Source organism: Diadema setosum, chromosome 16 (assembly GCF_964275005.1).
Source record: "Diadema setosum chromosome 16, eeDiaSeto1, whole genome shotgun sequence".
NCBI lineage: Eukaryota > Metazoa > Echinodermata > Echinoidea > Diadematoida > Diadematidae > Diadema > Diadema setosum.
In genome coordinates, this window is record NC_092700.1 from 32,762,019 (window position 1) to 32,782,754 (window position 20,736).

A 20,736-nucleotide genomic window follows, 5' to 3' on the forward strand; every position below is an offset into this window, starting at 1 on the left:
GCTGCACGTATTTGAGGTTTGCATGCGCGCACTAAGGTGCGTGCGTGCTCTAGTTTCTGCTAGGCCGAGGCGCGCCGTGCAGCTGGGGGTTTATGATGTAACAAAGGCTTCTACATATATTGGGAAATCGGGCAATTTTTCAGCATGTATAGACGTATGGGTGGAAATCACCAATCTCTATGGAAGAGCCCAAAGAGCTTTTCCCCATTGGTAGAGAGGAGAAAAAATCTCTTTGGGAAGAGCAAGATCATCGGTGGAAAGTAACTGCTTGGCGGAGGTCTGCGATGTCAGATTGCTTTTCTAGTAGAACTCTATCTTGTGCATTGGTGGATGTTTTATCATCTCTAACCATCTGTAATGGCAGTCACACGAACCATATGTTGATATTATACCACTTACTGGATCGAGTATATTATACATATGATACACATTAGCCTGGGCATTAGTAAGAAGTGCCCATACAAGGTACTTTTAGAACAGTGGTACACACACAAGACGATAGCCGAGGGTTTTTGGACTGTTTTGAAGGTACCAAGAGTGGGTAACTATACTGAACAGAATAGTGTGTGTAATATTTGTTTTGTTAAATGATGCAACAGATTCTTGTCTTGGAAAGAATTTCAAATGTAGGCATTTTAATTCCACGGCAATAATGTATCGCTTGGTCACTATCACAATGTGATACCCCTTTCATAAACTCATCCTCCTATTATCCGCATAAGAATAATGCGGACAATTCAATAAGAAATGCGTTCACAAACTCTGAAAATAATCCGCATTATTTTTACGAGCGCCCGTCTTGAAAAAGGCGGATAATCGTCATGGTGACTGCACACGTCCCTCCTGCGGGAAAGACAGGTGACGTTTGACCGCACCCCGGCAATTATCCGCATTATTTGGGTTTGCGTTCATAAACTCAAAATCTGGTCCCGACGCTGCTATTATGCGGATAATAGAAGGGTCGAAATAATGCGCATTATTCTATCCCCGCTCCGATTTTACGACCAAATGTTGCGGATATTATCCGCATTATTGAGTTTATGAAAGGGGTATGAGAGAGCTAATGATAATGACCGGTCATTATGCTTTAATATTAATGAATGGAAATGAGCAAAGTTATGTATTAGGCAAAATAAATGCCTGGTCATGAGTACTGCTCTCAACCAATAATTTGATTAGGATCTGCTTTTTCAATTTATAAAGCAAGTACTTAAAGCTGTACAGCCTATTCATAGGCCAAAGTTGACACAGCCACCACTGTGTAATCGTTAGTCACGCAGCACGGCTTCAAGGCACGTGACCATGGTCTTTGAAATTCAGTGTGAATCTGATAATGTCGAGCAGTAATAGCATGAGAATGATTTTCCATAAGCATTTTACTACCCTTTTGTGGTTGTGTATCAATCTAAGGCCCTTTTAAACCCATAGGATAGTTTGATCTTGCTACAACACGCATTTTCCATAGACGCATGCCCAAGTATACTCAGGACTCGTTCGCAATGGTTAAAGGAGACCTCCAGATGATTTTCAGACTTTTACATTTGAACAACTACATGTATAAATTAGATATACTGAGTACAGAGTTTCAGGATTTATAATGATTAGGATGAAGAATGAGAATGTTTCAAAGTTTACAACAAATTCAAATGAACAAGGATGATGACATGGCAGCCTCACCATAGGAATACATGAGCTGGGGCTCAAGGAAGCAGAACAAAAGAAGAAGGCATGCATAAATTATTCACAAGTGAACTTGCAAGCAAGCAGTATTGTAATGGAAGTACTCTGCTACATTTCTGAAATACGTGAGCCTCCTATGTCATCATCATTGTTCAGTGTAATTTGTTTAAGGTTTTTCAAAGTATTGTTTCTCAGCTCAAGGACCACAATAAATTCCACAAATCTACACATGGAGCTGTCGATTTATGTACTACATGATGTGAAATTATGAAAATTGTCTGGAATGCCCCTTTAAAGCAGCTGGTTGTGTGGTTGCATGATCTCCAGCCACATGTCAATCTTCATTTTCTCTTAGAATCCGATAATCCGTGCAGCCATACACTCCATGTATGGAGTGTATGGCTGCTCCTTGACGTGATTTGGAGCAGCCATACGTTATTAAATCTCTTACATTTTTGTTTGTTTCAATCTGATTTAAATATATTGAGCAGTAATGGCATGTGGGGCTTCCGTGCATTTCCTGCCATTAAACAGGAAATAGGTACACACTAGCAAAGAGAGTGGATTTGACTGTATACTACAAATTGTAGTTTGCTTCTTGCTGTATTCATGTTCATTTTTGGTCTTTTCTTGTGTATTGCTTGTTCTTTGTTCTTTTTTTCAGGGTTGCTATGTCGGATTTGATCTTGCACACGCTGTTGGCAATGTAGAGATGAGTCTGCATGACTGGGATGTTGATTTCGCCGTCTGGTGTTCTTACAAGGTATGTTATATTTCCACAACATGTCATGGACCATTTGCGTGACTTCTCATTTTTTTTTTCTTCTTCTTTTTATTGCCCAGTTCTGAAGTGCTGGTACCAAGGTTTATGGTTGGTTTACTTTTCAATACATGTGGGAATCTTATTTTAGGAAGTATCTTTTGGATATTTCTCCTTTTATAGTGGCAAACTTAATTTCGAAGAGTGAGGGTATTTCAAGGGAACTGAACATTCATATCGCGTATATATGACAGTATCTTATCAGACATTCTGACGCTTGGGCGTGTGTCGTAAAGGACCCAGCACTTTTGAACACGCGCAAGTCACCATGGTACCATGAGGAGACAGTGTGAAATGAAAAATAGGAGATGGAGGAGAGACATGTTAAAGAAAAAGACGAGAGGGATACAATGATGGTGATGAAGAAGAAGGACAGAAAAAAGAAGACAAAGGAAAAGAAAAAGATAGGTGATGAAGAAGGAGGGATAGGAGGAGAAGAGTTGATGCAGAAGGAGCAGAAGAACTGAAAGAGAAAGAAGAGGAAGAGAAATGCAAATGAAGAAAAATATGAAAGAGAATAGGAAGAAGAGGACAGAAAGAAGGAAGAAAAGAAGGAGAATGAGATGATGAAAAAGAAAAGGAAGAAGTATGCGACCGGGAAGAAAAGAGGAAGAATGAGAAGGGGATTGTTCGCTCAGACATGGAAAATCATCAGCATACATAGTGTAGCTTCAGAAGGAATGGGTAGGTACAATGTACAGCACAGCTGTTTTGAGGGTGTCTTAAGAGATGCCATTGCCATTACGCCGAATTGATATGTCAGGTGATAGAGAAAATCTGCCTCATGTTTACTATTATAATTTTAGTATCCGCACTTCTCAACCAGTGGGCCGCAAAGGTCTCGCAGATGGGACGTGATGCCAGCCAAAAATTAAATTAAAAAGATTTTTCATTCAATCTAGCTGGGCCTCGAAAAAATTTTAAAGGAGCCAAAGTGGGCCTCGGGTTATAAAGGGTTGAGAAGTGCTAAGGTGTATACTAAATAATGACTATACTGGAAGATGGAACTTATAGTTGTTTAAGTTTTTTGACAAGGATGATTGTGTGAAATAAAAGCTTCATGTGCAAACCAGTATGAGAATTATGGGCAAGGGGCATTTTTCCCATGTTAAGTTTCCATATCAGTGATTTAGTCAAGTATATTTTTGCACACTTGTAAAATGTAAGAATTCCATAGTTCCATATTTGTGTGTGTGAGAGAGGTTTTATCATATTAAAAGACTGTTACTGTTCTGTGTATTATCCATTATATCATGATAGATTATAATTGTAATCTATATGACTCATGTTTCCAATGTTGAGCAATTTGAAACTATGAGTTGCATGATTATATTTGATTTAAAAGAATGGTACAGTTTCGGTTGAGATGGGGCTCCAGGTTTCCAACGTTTTTCGATGATGATCATTTATATAATGAGAAACCTCCTGTGAAATACAAAAGAGCATACAATTCTAAGAGGAATTCAAAGTTTATTTTGATGACAATTAGTTTTGAAATGGCTGAGATATCCAAACCAAAGTGATTCTAGTAAAAGGTGGGACCCGCCTTTTATAAGGATCGCTTTGTTTTACTTTGTTTTTGGATATCTCTGCCATTTCAAAACCGATTTTCATCAAATAAACTTTGAATTTCTCTTAGAATTTTATGGTCTTCATCATTTCATAATGTGGTTTCTAAGTATCTTGCAAAAAGTTAAAAGCTGGAGCCTCACCATAACCAATATTATATCCCTCATGCAAAGCTTCTTGCCATAGGATTGTACAGAGCACGAACATGGTGTAGTTTTACTAGATAGCTACGAGCAGCTGGATGCGGTGCAATTGGTTACTAGCCAGCGGGATATAGTACTTTTGGGAATCCACGATTTGCACCCAATCGTGATCGTGTGATCGATATCTACATTTCTCACTTAAGAATATACGCAGTGCGCGTAGTAGCGATACTTTTGAGCGACAGTCTAGTCCTGTGGCTTGTAGCTAGCTAGCTAGCGCTAAGAGAGCTAGAGCGCGGTGTGCGACAGCATTCAGAAATCTGTGGTGCGATGGCGTGGGTGTGTGTAACGTTAGTGGACGTGTGATCAATGCATTCAGCTCACTTGACAAAGTGACTGCTTCAAGTAACGGAAGAATGATCGCAGGAGGACACCATATCAGGTACGAATTAGGAATAAACTAAAACCGATTTTGAAGATGATCTGGGTAACGAAGCCGCTCTAGGCCTACTTCTAACGTAGTCCTGGACCTCCTCGATCTTTCCGAGTTTTGCACGCTGTAGAGTAGCTCTGTGTAGGAATCAACAACAGCGCAGCGGTGTCGTTCGCTACGCGCTGCACGCACTGCTGCTGCACTGCTACGGCCTAACGTTAGATTTATCGTTCACAAAACCTGCACACTTTTCCAAAAGGGAACCGTCATTACTCTAGTAAAATGCTCGAGAGGGATATAAAACAAATATCGACTGCTTTCTTTCGGGCCATGGTAAAACTATTTGACCTCGGTGATGTCTCAACAGTGCCATGTCCCTCGACTTCGTCTCGGGACATAGCACTGTTGAGACATCACCTCGGTGCAAATAGTTTTACCATCTCCCTCTGCAGCAGTCGATATTTGTATACTATACCATCCATTTAAGTATTTTTTTAAAGCGAATTTTAACATGGAGTGCCACCGCACAAGTCGGAGTGACTTCTTGCATTTGTACTTCTAACCGACGTGCCCCAAATTGTGTGTATTACCCTGATTTACCACCTCTTCTTTATTATCTCCTTCACAGTACCTGAACTCTGGGGCGGGGTCAATTGCTGGCGCCTTCTTACACTCCAGACTTGCGCACACCATCCCTCCAAAGTGAGTTGAGTGGGAGTCGCTACCTTACCCAGTGACTCATCATGTTGTCAGTGAGGGCGTGCTCTTCCCGTTTGACCTTTGACATGTCGAAATTACGGCGAAAGAACACGGTGACGTGACGTTTGCTCCTGCGCCAATTGCTTCGGTCTTATTTTATCTAAGGACTTAGGCTTAGGGTTAGGGTTGTGATAGGGTGTTAGTTGAGTAATGTTTTAGTTGAGTTGATGATGTCACTGCCTCACACATCTTCCAGACATGACTGAAAAAAAATAATAAACTCATAAATATCATTCTTCTTGGTCTGTGACTCAATAGCCAGTACAAGTCTCGCCCTGGGTAGCTCTTTATGTGCCACGTTCGTACGCTCTGCTCACTCGACGGCATACCAAGTTCACGTATCATGCTCAAACGCACAATCCCGCCCAAACCAATTGACAAATCGCCAGATGCCACAGTATAATGAAAACATTGTATCTCGATTCCATTCTTGTCACTTGTAGCTGGCATTTTACGTGGTCTAGATCAATTTGATGTGTCAGATATGTGAAACAATGTGAACATGTGAACTTGTGTTATTGTTTTGTTACTGTATGTTATTTTAGTTAACATAGTAGAATTTAAATACAAAGCAGTATATGTACATTGTTGATGCTTGTGTTCCTTTATTATTTGTGAGTGAGTGTGTGCCTGTGTGTGTGAGTGTGTGTGTGTGCGTGTATTTTGTAACTGCAGTTAGCATCACCAACAGACTTTATAGTTCAGAGATTTTCTTTGGATACGACTCATTGTCAACAAAAAATTACTGCTAAATTACTATAATTGCTCTGCGAGCTGTTCGCTCGATTAGTTTGTATTCTCTCTGTTTGTCCTGCAGACTCATCGGTTGGTGGGGCCACCAATTCAAGAGTAGGTTTGCAATGACGAATGGTGAGTTGGTATCCAGCGATAAAGTGACAGTGATAAAACATGCACACTGGAATGCAAGAGATTATAGCCACAGTGGGCTGGTGTGGAGACTATCCAGAGGGCTGAACTATTAGGGAGTGGCTGCCGTCTAAAGAATCCATGAATATCATTATGATACTTGCTGGCAGCGTGGACGGTACTACACATGGACATTCATCACTCGTTAAATTGATTCACGCACCTGTTTTTTGTCGAGAAGCGTCACAATAACTTTTTAAACATGCTTTCCTGCTTTGATCTCATCATAACTGCCGACAGCCAGCCTGATTGAAAACAAAATAGCGCTTTGAAAAATCTAAAAGTCATATGCACAGAAGATGGTAACTCTCTTTTTTAAATCAAGAAAAATACATGTGCAGTTGTAGTGTAGATTAGGAAATCATCGCTCAAGCAGTTTTATTTGCAAAATGCATGTGTATTAAAAGAGAAAGCAAATATTTTGGCAAGCTGAATGTGATTTGTAATCTAATTTTTCCTATTTTCCACATATTGTTTCAGAGTAAACATGGACAATAAGGGTAGACGACATATACATCCTACTATTAAACAATGTTGCATGTATGTCCACAAGTGTCTACTTCAGTAATTACATATCTTATGACCAAATTTATCATGTTTTGAGGTTTGCTGCTCCCCATCATTGGTGTTTATATAAATGCAGTTGAGTCTTAAAAGGCACCTCAGACAAATAAGATTGAAATGATGGAAATAGCTCTTTTGTCAGTAACGATGCACGATTACGCAATCATCATTGTCTAAACATCTGAATGTTATCATTAAAATCCACATAATCAGGTGACGGCAGTGATAATGAATCAAAGAAAGACTGCCGTTCATAGTCTGTAAGTGTAGTAAGTCCATGCTGGCAGCAAGCTGCTCAAACAAACAAAAGTTAATGGTAGAGACTCCAGACCATTGCAACCGTTTCAGGACCAGTCCTAACCCCTTGAGTGGGGATTAGCACAGAAAACCCCCATAGCATTGTACACACTGTCCAAAGTTCCTGGCACAGTAAGGGTCAAGCTCACTGCAGCTGGGGTCTATGGAGAGTATGTGTCATAAGAAAAAAAAACAAAAATAAATAAAATATGTATATATATATATATATATATATATATATATATATATATATATATATATATATATATATCATCCTCAACAAGGAAACATGTCTCTTCATGTCTCATGACCAATACATCAACAAAAAGTTTTTTTTATTTTTTCATTTATTGAGCTCTTTTGCACTTGGACACAGGACTTACAGCACAGTTGTTTGTTTGTTTTTTATTCCCTGTTCTCCATTGTCAGCTGACATTTAAAGCAATGCAGGAATTGTTCTTTTCATGGGTATAGATAGGTCATAAATATACTGAAATAGGCTGGTCGTTGTCATGGGAACCGTCTTCAACCCCCCTGGGCATCTCCCACTCATCTACGAGGAGTGTGGCTTGCAATCAATACACCTCCTCCCTGGAACCTCTCCTCCAGATTCTGATTGCCTTTGTTTGCAGCGTACGTACATCACTGTAAAAGGTGTTAAATCATCTACACCATTTGATTACTATGAGCTGTTGCTACCAACGAAAGCTTTTCCGATTTCTCTCATTCAGGCAAGAAATATGTTCTGTTGTTACGTAACCTCCAGTCAGGCCAATCTCAGCAAATATGCGACATAATAATGTGTAGCATGCATGCTTTGCTTGCAACTTGTAATACAGCTTGTTTAGTCGAATACTTCAAAAATGACTTGCTACACATTGTAGGTCTAACAAATTTCTGCATGGTTCAGCCACTCTACGCATAACTGCAACCATTTGTTTTTTTCAGCCGATATCTAATACATAGTGTTATGTTGAGAAGCACACTGTCAGACTTTTGTGTTGTCTACGGTTGGACTTAAATGCTCCTTCTGTAGATTTCAAATTTTGAGGCATTTGTGAAGTCTGATAATAAAATGTGACCTTACATCACAAAACCAAAAGTTGCCAGACATGGATTTTTAGTTACAGGCAGATTCTGAAAGAGTACACTTCAAGCTTTAAAATTATGTACTGTATATAAGCTGTTATTTTCATGAGGGTTTAATTTTCGCAAATTTCGCGAATCACTTTTGAACCACGAATTTAACAACACACGAAAATGTCACCATGCGCTAGGGTAACGTAGTACACATACGATAGCCGCAATCTCAATTCGCGAAAACAACACCTCGCGAAAAGGTTGGAGACCACCTCATTCGCGAAAATGTCTGTACTTGAAAATAACAGCGTGTACAGTATAACTCAATTCAAATGGACTCTCCTATTAAAACCTATCTAAATATTGCAAAGAAAACACACACTCTGGAAAGTGTGTACTGAAAAAAAGAGGCTTTGAAGTAAAGGGTCTATGCAAGCAATTAATCTTACCAAAGCCGTGATCTGTGCCATGAATGTGACAAAAAACAGAATGTAAAAAATCCTTAGCAACAACAATGAGGGAACTTTCAGATTACAAAGCAAACATTGAGCATATTCTATCAACACATTCCATCCATGACTAATACCAACTTTCAGAGCAGTAGCATCATCCTTTCAAAAGTTATACGTAAGAGTTGAAAGTACAGCGATTGTACAGAGTGTGTAAAGGGTTTTTAAGGAATGAGAAGGAGCCTCAAAGACACATCTAATCACAATTTTCTTTTTTTTTTAAGTGATGTAGAAAAACTGCTAAAAGCAAAATTTCCTATTTGTTTTATGATCCCAAACTTTAGAATATGGTAGAAAAAGTATTGCTCCTTGAGAAATAATGGAATAATGAAATAATCACCTATTTTGAGTCCTCATGTCAAATCAGGGCGTGCGACTTTTTGTTATTTTTGTGATGCATGGTCACAAATATGTTAAATGGTGTACATGCATACCGGTACTGTTCAGTGATTGGTCCTAATAGAGTCATGTGACTAATGCAGCAAACAATTAGAATTGTTATATTGCCTGCAGTGTCATCATGTTGGACAATACATTGCCAGAATTTGACCGGCTGTTGATGAAGTTAGAATGAAACAATGTGCAGTTATGTAGACCCTATGATATAACAAATATTGCCTTGTCTATCATTGTATTGTAACTTTTAGTAGTCCCTTGGTAGTTATATTTTCTCCCCTCGAAGACAAATGTAATCTTTTAGGAAAAATGTACATGTACGTCCCCCTGGAATGTCAAGTGTTATGTAATACACCTCTAAACATGCAATATCTTCGTACTGTACGTATATACCACATGAGTGCAGGCATATGAAGTTTTATGTGCATCTGGCAGTATTCCTGTCGGTGCACTGGAATCTGCATGTTGTTCCATACTTGAACTCGCCTCTGAGATACCGTTTCCTGTATTATATTCCTCCCCCATCTCTCTCTTGTCTTCCTAACCTACAAAGTCTGTGCATTAGCCGAGCAGCCCCCTGCGCCTTTGCCTCCGTTCGTGGCATCTCCCCACGTACCTTGCCCATCTGGTCTGATACTCGGCAGTAACTATATGATTACAGTATATTGCAGACTTTTCCTACGTGGCCTTGTATTGCAAAATCCCCAGGACGTCACACTGTACTCTATATCCACTAGGTCTGAAAATAGTTCGGTTTTGGATGTTGACGGTTGATTTTTGTGCATCCACCCCCCAAAAATTGTTTGTTTTAGTTGACTTTCCTCCTATCTCTGATCTTGTTATCACAATTTCAGACAAAATTGCACAACAGGTTTTCTTTGTATCTGGCTGAGGTATGCTATGCATGGTTGTAGACTTTGATTATGTTTTGTGCCAAATTTCTCTAGGTCAAAAGTCCGTGGATTGCGACAACAAATGACATTTCAGCTCTAAAATGTATCTGGGAATGTGCAGTGGTAATTTGACAAGAAGAGTAGAAAGCAGTTGCTATTAATTTACCTGGCACGATAGTTATGTAAACTCCTAACAATGAGACAAATGATTTTAAAAACTTAGTGGTAGCATTGCTTTAGGGAAGAAATTGTAAATAGCATTCTTAATAGCTCAATGAGTACATCAAGTTTTGATTGACCTTAAATCCTTTTGAATCAGCTGATATTAGGAGATTTGAGAGCAAATCGTTTTTTTTTTTTTTTTTTTTCCAGTGCACAATTCATTTCGCTAGACTGGAATCACCAAAGGTGTGACAGATTTTGTCCGTCATTTCAACGCTGAGAAACCTTTGTTGAGTCAGCTGACCAAAGCATATAATCTAAAACTTTACCTTGGCAACTCCTGTAGGTTTTGCAATGGAAAGTCACATATTGAATAGTCCTTTAGTTCCTTTTTTTTAAAGCATGGGCTACTTGCTACTCAATATACCAACCCCCTCCCCCATTACATTACAATTTAACTCTTTATGTTCCATGTTCGCACGCCCGACTCATGTTTTGCTCAAACACACAAACCTGCCAAAACCGATTGATAAATCGCCAAATGCCACAGTACAATGAAAGCTTTACTCATGATTTCATTCCTCACACCTGTTGCTTGCTTTGTGTGGTGATGGAATATCATGTGGTGTTTCTTATTGGATAATTATGAGTAGATTCAAAATTTCTGTCACTGTTTTGTGTGCCAAAGTCATGCCAGTACAATAATGTACTAGCTAATGGTTTATATGAAAGAAAAAAAAAAAATCATAGATTTGTCGTAAGATATGCATCATAGCAAAGCTGTACAACTTTGCTTAGTGCATGTCCAGCAAAACAAAAATCTACAAAACATTACACGACTTGAAAAAACAGAATGTCTGCCCAAAGCATGCTTGCATTGCAGTCTCAGAATAATGTTGCACTCATGGGGTTTACACCATGGCGCATAAAGAGATTTAACAGTCATCTCTTTTTTTATTCTTTTTTTTTTTTAATCACCATATCTTTTTTATTTATGGGCTTCTAAAGAGAGATGTAATCCTATTTTGCATCTTTGTCTTTGGTTTATTTTGCTTTGGCACCCATTTTAGTGGTGTAACGGTTTGCCACCCTCCGCAAAGTCGACATGCTCCCAAGAAATCATGCAAGAGAGTAGGTGCTACTCACGCTTCATGGGGTGCATTCAAGCGCTCTAAAGTGAACCGTACACGTACCAAACTGAACAAAAGCGTATCTTACTTACTGTGCCAGATTTAGAGCGTTCAAGCGCTCTGTTGAGAAAGTGTACCTCATGAGCTGTTTTTAGAAGAGGTCAAGCATTTGTAGCAAAAGGGGCATTCACCTGGCACGCTTGAACTACTTACAGCTGTCCCGAACAAAAGAGAATGATGTTTTTGTATTGTGACATATGCGCATGATACGCACATGCTCTACAACAAACTTTTGGTACGCTTTTGGTATGCTTTAGGAGCACATCATGAAGTGGTTCACTTTTGGCTCGGCACAGTACGGTACAGTACACTCCTCTGGCGCGGGTACGGTACGATTCGCTTTAGGAGAACGCTCGAACGCACCCATGGATTAGACCTTGTGCCTTGTGCCTGAAATTCATACCTCTGGCAGTACAATGTAGCTGTGGTATCAGTCAAAGGGGAAAAATGTATCCTTCAGGTATAATCTTTAGTCCAACCTCAGTTGTCTGGCCATGTCAGGACCAGCGCCCATCACGATATATATGTGAAAAGTGGCGGTCAGATATCTGAAGTTGGATTGTACTACAAGGGACAGAATTCATAACTGTATTCACCATAAATTTAGCAAATCGTGACATCCCAACAATTTGCAAGTGGTTGAAATCACAATCATGGTCCCAGGAGTACAGTAACAGATTAAGAAATGTGCGCATTCACATCCTGTTTGTGTCGGAATCAAAGTTATTATTTTGGCGTGTCGTAAAATTCATGAAATATTTGGGCAAAGGCCTTTGCCGAAGGAAAAATCCTTTGCAGGACAAAACCACTTTAAACTATACTAGTTTTCCATGTTGAGGGGGTTAATGTCGTGAATAGCGAAATAGTACGGGCAGAGGGTCTGGAAGCCAGACTAAAATTGGCCACGTATTTGGCCCAGTTTGCGTTTACACCAAGAAGGGGCCGGGCTCGGCCACGGCCCGAGACCACCTCCAGAGCGAGGCCAAATGCGAGGCCAATTTTGGCCTCGCATTTGGCCTTTTGCGCGTTTACACTGAAGCGGGGCTGGGCTCGGCCGAGCCGCGGCCGAGCCTCGCACTGTAAACGGGGTCTTTGTGAGGAACCAAGATTTGCTATACTGGAATGCATTCAAAAGTTTTGTCAACTCAGAGCATTGAATGCCAGTTGCCAATTTGCAAAAGTTTCATGTCACGAAAAGGCCATTTGTTTCAAATCTCATAAGTTTCATGCCATGAATATTTTTGGTTTTGCAGTACATTGTATTTAATGCAATGAATAATTCCTGGGGGGGGGGAGGGAAATGTACGTCATAGACAGAAGAAACCTCATTTGCATATACTGCATTTTGCTAGCTACTTGTAAAAAAAAAAAAAAAGAAAAGAAAGAAAAACTGTAACAACATAAGATACCTGAATGCTTATTCATGCATTTTGTATTTCTACTACTGCTCTGTGTATAGCAGTGAATGAAAACATCATTATTGTACAGAATAGATTCCTTCACCGCTTTCGTGTATAGATCGTTGCTACTCATGTCCAAATTGGAAACAATTTTCACCTGCCTTCAAATTAGTCAATTTTCTTGTTTGGTAGAATCCACATATATCACAGAAATCAAATGATTATTCAGAATAACCTTGATTAATCTGGAAACACAAAGGTTTTGTCTTTTAAACATGAAAAGCAACGACCCCACAAATCTTACAATGTATGCAAATATAGCTAATACAAACTGCTTTAGCACAGGTCAGTGTTGCCCATAGTGACTAAGAAAGAGCTTATATCACATCTGCGACTGGTTTTCTTTGTCTTTTTTGTTTTGTTTTATTTTGTTTTGTTTTTTGGGTCTTATGTATGCTGGTGTGTGGATAGGGAAAGCAAAGATTTATCAAACTGTCGATGTGAAGAATTTCAGTGCAAAAACCAATATATCCATTTATATCAACTTGTGATATTGAGATTGAAACTGTTGAAAATCAAAGAAAATAATTGAAATGTATCTGATAATTATGATGATAATTTTGATGGCATTTTCAAGAATATTTCCTGTGATGTAACGAGTGCAGTGATATTGAATAGACTTGATTTTCCCTACTTAATGATGACCTTTCAAAAAAAAAAAAATTGAAAATGGCATTCATCTGATTTTGCATTCAGACCCGTCATATTATCAAAGCACAATTTCACACCATGCACACACGTTTATGTTGATCCAACTAATAGAAACGTTGGATGCATTATCAAGTTATGACCTGCTATAAAGAAAATTATGAAATTCTTAAGCTTCACTTGCTTTCGACATTATTTAAATAGCAACCACATGATATGCAAATGAGATGAAGTGATGAAGTCTTCCATTGGCTGACGCTCAAACCTTTGCTGAGTTTGACTACAATGTAAGTCTGACGCAAGTCAAAAAGAAGCAGTTTACAACAGACTTCTCTCTGTCACTGAAAGTCCACTCGTAGTATTTAAAATGTTTTGTAAAGGAAAGTTGAAAAAGAATAACTGCTTTTGAACAGAGACAATGTGAACATGAAGTTCAACCATTTCAATTTAAGGGGTGTATGTGGGTAAGTTATTACAGTGTCATATCAGGGAAAAGCTGTTGGGGCAATTAAAACTTTATAAATGCATTATATATTTCCAGCTTGGGCAAGTGGGGAAACAGGCTCATGCATGTTTTCCAATGCGTATTTATATCCAGTGGGAAAGAAGGGACTGTTAATTCAACTTTTTTTTGTTCACATTCCCAGTGAGCGTCATTGGATATTCATCTCTGTCCTAGCCTATAATCTAGGCAGAAGATGCAGCTAATCTTTTTTATGCCTCCGCCACGAAGTGGTGCCGGAGGCATTATGTTTTCGGGTTGTCCGTCCGTCCGTCCGTCCGTCCTTCCGTCCGTCCGTAATGAATTTTGTGGACAAGGTAACTATCGAAACCTGTTGAGGTATTCTAATGAAACTTGGCATGTATGTGTATTAGGGGGTGAAGTTGTGCCTATCAACTTTTGGGTGCACATGCTCAAGGTCAAAGGTCAAAAGGTCAAGGTCAAATACATAAAATTTCACTATTTCCACCATATCTATTGAATGCCTTAAGATATTTTCTTGAAACTTAGTGTATACATGTATTACCCAACTAAGATTCTCTGGTGAAAGTTTGGGTCATGAGGTCAAAGGTCAAAGGTCAAAAGGTCAGGGTCAAATACATAAAATTTCACTATTTCTACCATATCTATTGAATGCCTGAAGATATTTTCTTGGAACTTAGTGTATACATGTATTACCCAATTAAGATTCTCTGGTGAAAGTTTGGTTCATGAGGTCAAAGGTCAAAGGTCAAAAGGTCAGGGTCAAATACATAAAATTTCACTATTTCCACCATATCTATTGAATGCCTGAAGATATTTTCTTGGAACTTAGTGTATACATGTATTACCCAATTAAGATTCTCTGGTGAAAGTTTGGGTCATGAGGTCAAAGGTCAAAGGTCAAAAGGTCAAGTAGAAATATTAAAACTTCTTTTTTTTCTCTGTACCTTGGAAAATTGTTCAAGGTATCTTCATGGAACATAGTATATACATGTACTGACTGGAAGTGATTATGTAGAGAATGTAGGGTTCATGGGGTCAAAGGTCAGGGGTCAAAGGTCAGGGGTCAAAATTTTACTATTACCCTCATATTTATGCAATGCCAGCAGGGTTATTTTTTTACACTTGGTGTATGCGTGTGTAACCTAATAGAAATTCTCTGGAAAGTTTTTTTTTTTCTCTTTTTGCCTCAAAGGTCTAAAGGTCAAAGATCAATTGAAAGTGCTGAACTAACTTTTTCCTCCATATCTCGGAAGTGGCTCAAGTTACCTTGAAACTTAGTACATATTATGCATGTTCTACCTGAAAGTAATTATCTCATGAATTTTAGGGTCAAGGGCCAGATGAAAATGGTAACAATTTACTATTCAATTCAGAAATTGCACTTTTTCTCCACACCTGCACCTTGAAAATTACTCAATGCCTAAATGTATGAATGGTTCAAAGTCAAGTTAAAGTCCTTAAATCCCTAGATACATGCTCTCTTATTCATCCAATTAAACCTACATCAAGGAAGGTGAACATTCAACACATTTGTGACAAACTTGTCATTCCAATATTTTGCCAATTTTGTGAAAATGTAATCACACAGTGTCCACATGTACTATCTAGACCTATTGGGAAAATCATGCATTATGGCGGAGGCATACCAGTCGCCAAAGCGACATTTCTAGTTTGCTGTTTAATATGCTTAATGTCTGATGCTTCGAGACTGTTGTCTTTGCTATCATAGCGGTACGTCTGATGTGGCAAGACTACGAACAGTAGAAGCATTCACCTCCTATATCCATTTGTCTTGCTTTAGTTGTTTCCCCATTATCGATTTTGAATTGGTGACAATTTTCATCACAGATTCAAAATCAATGATAAGAAAACGACTACCAGTGAATATAGCCGGTGGATGCTTCGCTTGCATCCACTGTTCGTAGTCTCGCCATATCAGACATTTAGCGTCACAGTTAAGATCATAGCTGCATCCTCTGCCTAGATTATAGGCTATCTCTGTCCATACTTCTCTGTATCACCTTTAGTTTTATCTGTATCCAAATTATCATTGCACTCTGCTTTATAAGGCAGCTGGCTTAAGCAGATACAAAATGCGTGTGCTGTACCTGTGGAACATTTTGCTGTGTGGAAAGCATCACAGATTACGCTCTTTTTTAAACTAGCGCAAGGAATAAGAACTTGAGAAAAAAGAAATATCTTAAAGGTTTATAATCAAAATATGTATAGAAATATTTTCATTGGCAAAATTACGTGTTAATCTCAGTTTGCTATTAAAGATGGGTCCCAGTGCAAGGTTTCCACAATTGCCATATGCCAAAGAGTTTAAATGCTTTGCATTGTGTGTCATATTCCTTGGTATTTTAAATCCTCCCTCCCCCCACCTTCATTGAAAACATCCATTTTGCAAACATCTTTACCTCCAGTTATTGCCTTCTTCTGTGATCTTAACTGCAGCAGTGCATTGCCATTAAATCTTGCTTTAGTGTGTGACACAATTTCATATTTAGGCAACTGCATATGCCCTTTCCATAAATGTGTTAATGAACCTTCAGTATATTTCACATAAGATATTTTGTCAGGGTTAGAAAGAGCTCATTATGTAATGTTCTGCTTGATTTGTCTTGGATGTTGCCACATTGTATAGCTGCTTTTATGTCAAAGCATTCTTTCTGTCCCTCTTTAAAGTCTTATTTTTCATTTTCTTTTTTTGATTAATATGTAGAGCTTGAACTGAGCCCAGGAATATCTGGATTTCGCATCAGCAACCCATCGATATTTGCCACCTGTCCGCTTCGAGCAAGCCTTGATGTAAGTTATACCTTTAAGCCCCCCCCCCCCCCCACATCCCACATAAGGTGAAGGCATTTTGCCCCTATGATTAATACGTAAACTTCTATTTCCTGACCCAGTATAAAACTAGAGAAGCACTCTGAGAGCACAGACCTCTGCCAAGCGGCTACTTTCCACCGATGATCTTGCTCGTCCATATATAGAGATCAATGATTTCCACCCATTATGCATGCTGAAAAAATTGCCAGATTTCCCAACATAGAAGCCTTTGTTACGGCATGAACCCTCAGCTATGCGGCCTGCCTCACCCTAGCAGCAACTAGAGCATGTGCGTTAGTGCGTGTATTTTTAGCACTGTATGTGTACAGATGCGTGAAAATGAGCTTGTACTTGCTGCAGGTCTGCGCTGTCTGAGTGCTTATCTAGTTTGCATTTAAGCTGAAATAATTTGATAATCTAGGGTAGTTGCGTCAATGTTGATTCAAACCAGAACTCGACCTCATGTGTAAGTTACCTCTGGACCTCCCCACTCCCCCCCCCCCCCCCCAGAAAACATGAATATGAAGCAAAATAGAAAGTTTGCTAAGGAACTACAAAATGTGTACCTGTGAACTGCTTTGCTTGTTCATATGTTCCTGGACCGAGTCTGTTATCTCTAACACCATCTTCCCCCTCCTCCTCCTCCTGTCCACCCCATGCACAGGTGTTTAACAAGACCAGCATGCGGGAGCTACGGACCAAGTCCCGCCTCCTGACGGCCTACCTTGAACACCTGCTGGACGTGCACTTCGGGAGGACCAGTCCCCAGCGGAAGTCCAAGGAGTTCATCACCATCCTGACACCGCGGGACCCGGAAGAAAGAGGGGCCCAGCTGTCCCTGTACTTCTCCATATCCATTGAAAGGATCCATGAAGAGATGATGAAACGAGGCATAGTGGTAAGCGCTGCTCTGATTTCAGGGAGTCAAAGGTCCATGAGTTATACACCCACGAGTCATATGGCCCACTCGCTCGACATTGAAAAAAAGGTCCATGAGTCATGCACACTCGAGTCATGCACCCATGGGTTATAGAGCCTATAACCAACTGACACAGGCCCAAGATCCAGACACTAAGTAAAACAGGCCCATGTGCTGGACACTAGGCAAATAAGGCCCGTGATCTTGGCACTTGTCCAAAAAGATCCATGAACTTGACACAACGTACTTTAAGCCCCATGATATAATGTCAAGCATGTGGACCTTTAGTGTGTAGTGTTAAGCTTGTTGGCCTCATTTGCCTAGTGTTGAGCTCTTGGGCCTTATTTGCTTAGTGTCTAACTTATGGACTGTATGGCCTGTGAGACTATTTTGGTTGACATCAAGCTCATGGGCCTAGTTCACTTCATGTCTAGCTTGTGGGCTGTATGACTTGTGGGGAGTATGACTTGTGGGCTGTGTGACTCACAGGCTGTATGACTCTTGTGTGTCAAGCTCGCGCTGTGCGACTGATTTTTCTACACTCTGCAGTCAACACATTTTGTCTTACTACTACTAGTGTACTGTTATGTGTTCTTTGAAAGTTTGCATGGTAATGTAAACGAGGAAGGGAGGTTTGCGGTAACACCATGTGTATGTAGTCCTTGAGGAGGACCATTGTTTGGCAAATGAACACCCTTAAAAGAGGAGAGTGGGGGGAGGGCTTTCAAACCCTCTTCGTTCCTGTTTTGCTTGCTAAAAGTTATAAGATTTTCACAAACAAACATGTGGATTGATGTTTACTCATTAATAGTGTTTCAATTACATTTTTTTTTCATTAATTTCATTACTTGCTTTCAAACCCCCTTCATTCCTGTTTTGCTTGATAAAAGTTATGAGATTTTCACAAAGAAACATATGGATTGATGTGTACTCATTACTAGTGTATGAAGAAGACAGTAGGTAGTCTACATCATATCTCACAACACAAAGTCTTGTGCAGGTTGATTGGTTAGAGAGCAGTCACATGACAAAATAAAATCATCCCCATGACATTGGGTGATGTGTTTGTCTCTGCAAAAATATGCTTTGGCATTAAAACAACATCAACTGGGTCATAAAATGTCCAACTTGTAACATAGTGTAACGGTGTGCTCATTGGTTGTTGTTTGATAATGTTTTTTTTTGGGGGGGGGCTGCAGCATTATCAAAATCCTCTATAAAATTGTTGAATTCATAAGTGATCCTTGAATTAGCAACACATTTCAGAAGATTATTTAAAAGTTAGCATGTCTGTCTCATTTTGGCAGGGTTTTGTAATGCACCTTTTCCTTACTTTGTGTAGATTTAATGAATTCAGTCAGTTCCATTATAGCTTCTGTCAATAATGGATATGACATGTTATTCAGCATTGCCAATTTGACGTGAAAAAGATGATCAAGTCTTGAACAGACAAGTTACCCCAGAACTCGATGGGCTAACCCTTTGCATCTTTATATCTGAATCCCGACAGTGCGATGAAAGGAAGCCTAACGTCATCCGGATCGCACCCGCGCCTTTGTACTGTGGCTTCCGAGACGTCTGGAAGTTTGTCGACGCCCTGCACGCCATTATGGAAATTGCCGAGAGTCCGGATAATCTTGACAGGGAGCTCGACTAGGGATTTGCCTTTATAAACCTCTGTCGTACCTCATGCCCCTATTCGAAAGGGTACTGTCTGTCTGCCCTTCTATATCTCCTTCCATTTATCCTTTCATCTGTCCTTCCATCTGTCCATCATTCCCCCCCCCCCAAAAAAAAAAAGAAAAAAGATCATTATCTTGATAGAGGAAGCCTCCTTTTGTGGAGTTTTTTGGTGCTGAGTTCAAGTTCCCTAAATTACATGTGGTTATTTAGAGTGAGTTAAGGTACATAAACCCCAAAGATCAAAGGTCACTAGATTTTAGTAAATGGAGAAAACGAACTATACCTTCCCTGCACATCTTTAGCTAGAAATGTTCAGTGTTGATATAGAGTAGTTAGTAGGAAGGCTAGAGATAAATAGATGATCGTTAATTCTCAATAATTCATAAGGCCAAAGATTACTTAACTTAGAATAAAAAAGAATATTATAACTTCCAGCCAAACTGCAGGTCAGAATGTGCGGTAATAATGTGATTCGGTTATAAGGAAATATTGAGTTGCATTCTGATTTTTCTGAAATGATGAAAGAGCACTTGATTTACCTCCTGATGAAGGCAGGTAGAATGATATTACACCTAACAATTACATGTCAGTGACATGTAGAGGGAGTGTGTACTTTTTATAAAGATTTAGTTTTTATGGAATTGTCATTAAATGTTTTATTATATCTTTGTATAATCATGACATCACATATTATATTGCCTCCTTACCCAGTGCTGATGTCACAAATTCATAACTGTTATTAAAGTGGATAGTCTAACTTTCCTCAGACTTCACTGTTGTGTTCTATGAATTCTTCTGCATTCAATGAATTTGAAATATAGTATGTTGGACAAATTTTCTTTTTATGCTTGACTCTTGTACTTCGTTTTTTTTTTTCTCTCATAATTTTCTGTACAGAGCTATATGACAGGACTTTCCAAACACTGCACAGTTTGTGTACTATTAAGAATGCACACACCCTAGTTTATATTGCATTTATTTTGCTTGACATAACGTGTACTTTTCTTCTTCTTCTTCTTCTTCTTTTAACAGGTTTATCATCTGAATGTATAATATCTCTTTTGTATTGTATAGTTTTCAAAACATGGACCAGATGTAAATTTTGATGTAACAGTTGTGCTGGTAGGAAATTGAAATTGGTGGGGAGAATGGAGAAGATAATGTCTGGTAGAATCCTTTTATGTTAAACTGCCTAAGAGGGTCATGGCCAGACGGCTTTGCAATAGGAGCAGTGGCCACATACTCTACGAGCTGATATTTTTTAACATACAGGTGTTTTTCGCAA

At 39.2% G+C, this 20,736-nt stretch overlaps 1 protein-coding gene across 1 annotated transcript in view; it reads left to right on the forward strand.

Annotated features, from left to right (window-relative positions):
• Positions 1 to 19,560, forward strand: part of LOC140239414 (kynureninase-like) — a 58,735-nt gene extending 39,175 nt beyond the window's left edge. The window contains exons 9-14 of the mRNA XM_072319253.1: positions 2,345 to 2,443; positions 5,274 to 5,347; positions 6,222 to 6,274; positions 16,743 to 16,828; positions 17,514 to 17,747; positions 19,279 to 19,560. Coding sequence (XP_072175354.1) covers positions 2,345 to 2,443; positions 5,274 to 5,347; positions 6,222 to 6,274; positions 16,743 to 16,828; positions 17,514 to 17,747; positions 19,279 to 19,425 — 693 coding nt within the window. The 3' untranslated portion in view covers positions 19,426 to 19,560. The remainder of the gene's footprint in view (positions 1 to 2,344; positions 2,444 to 5,273; positions 5,348 to 6,221; positions 6,275 to 16,742; positions 16,829 to 17,513; positions 17,748 to 19,278) is intronic.
• The last annotated feature ends 1,176 nt before the right edge of the window (positions 19,561 to 20,736 follow it).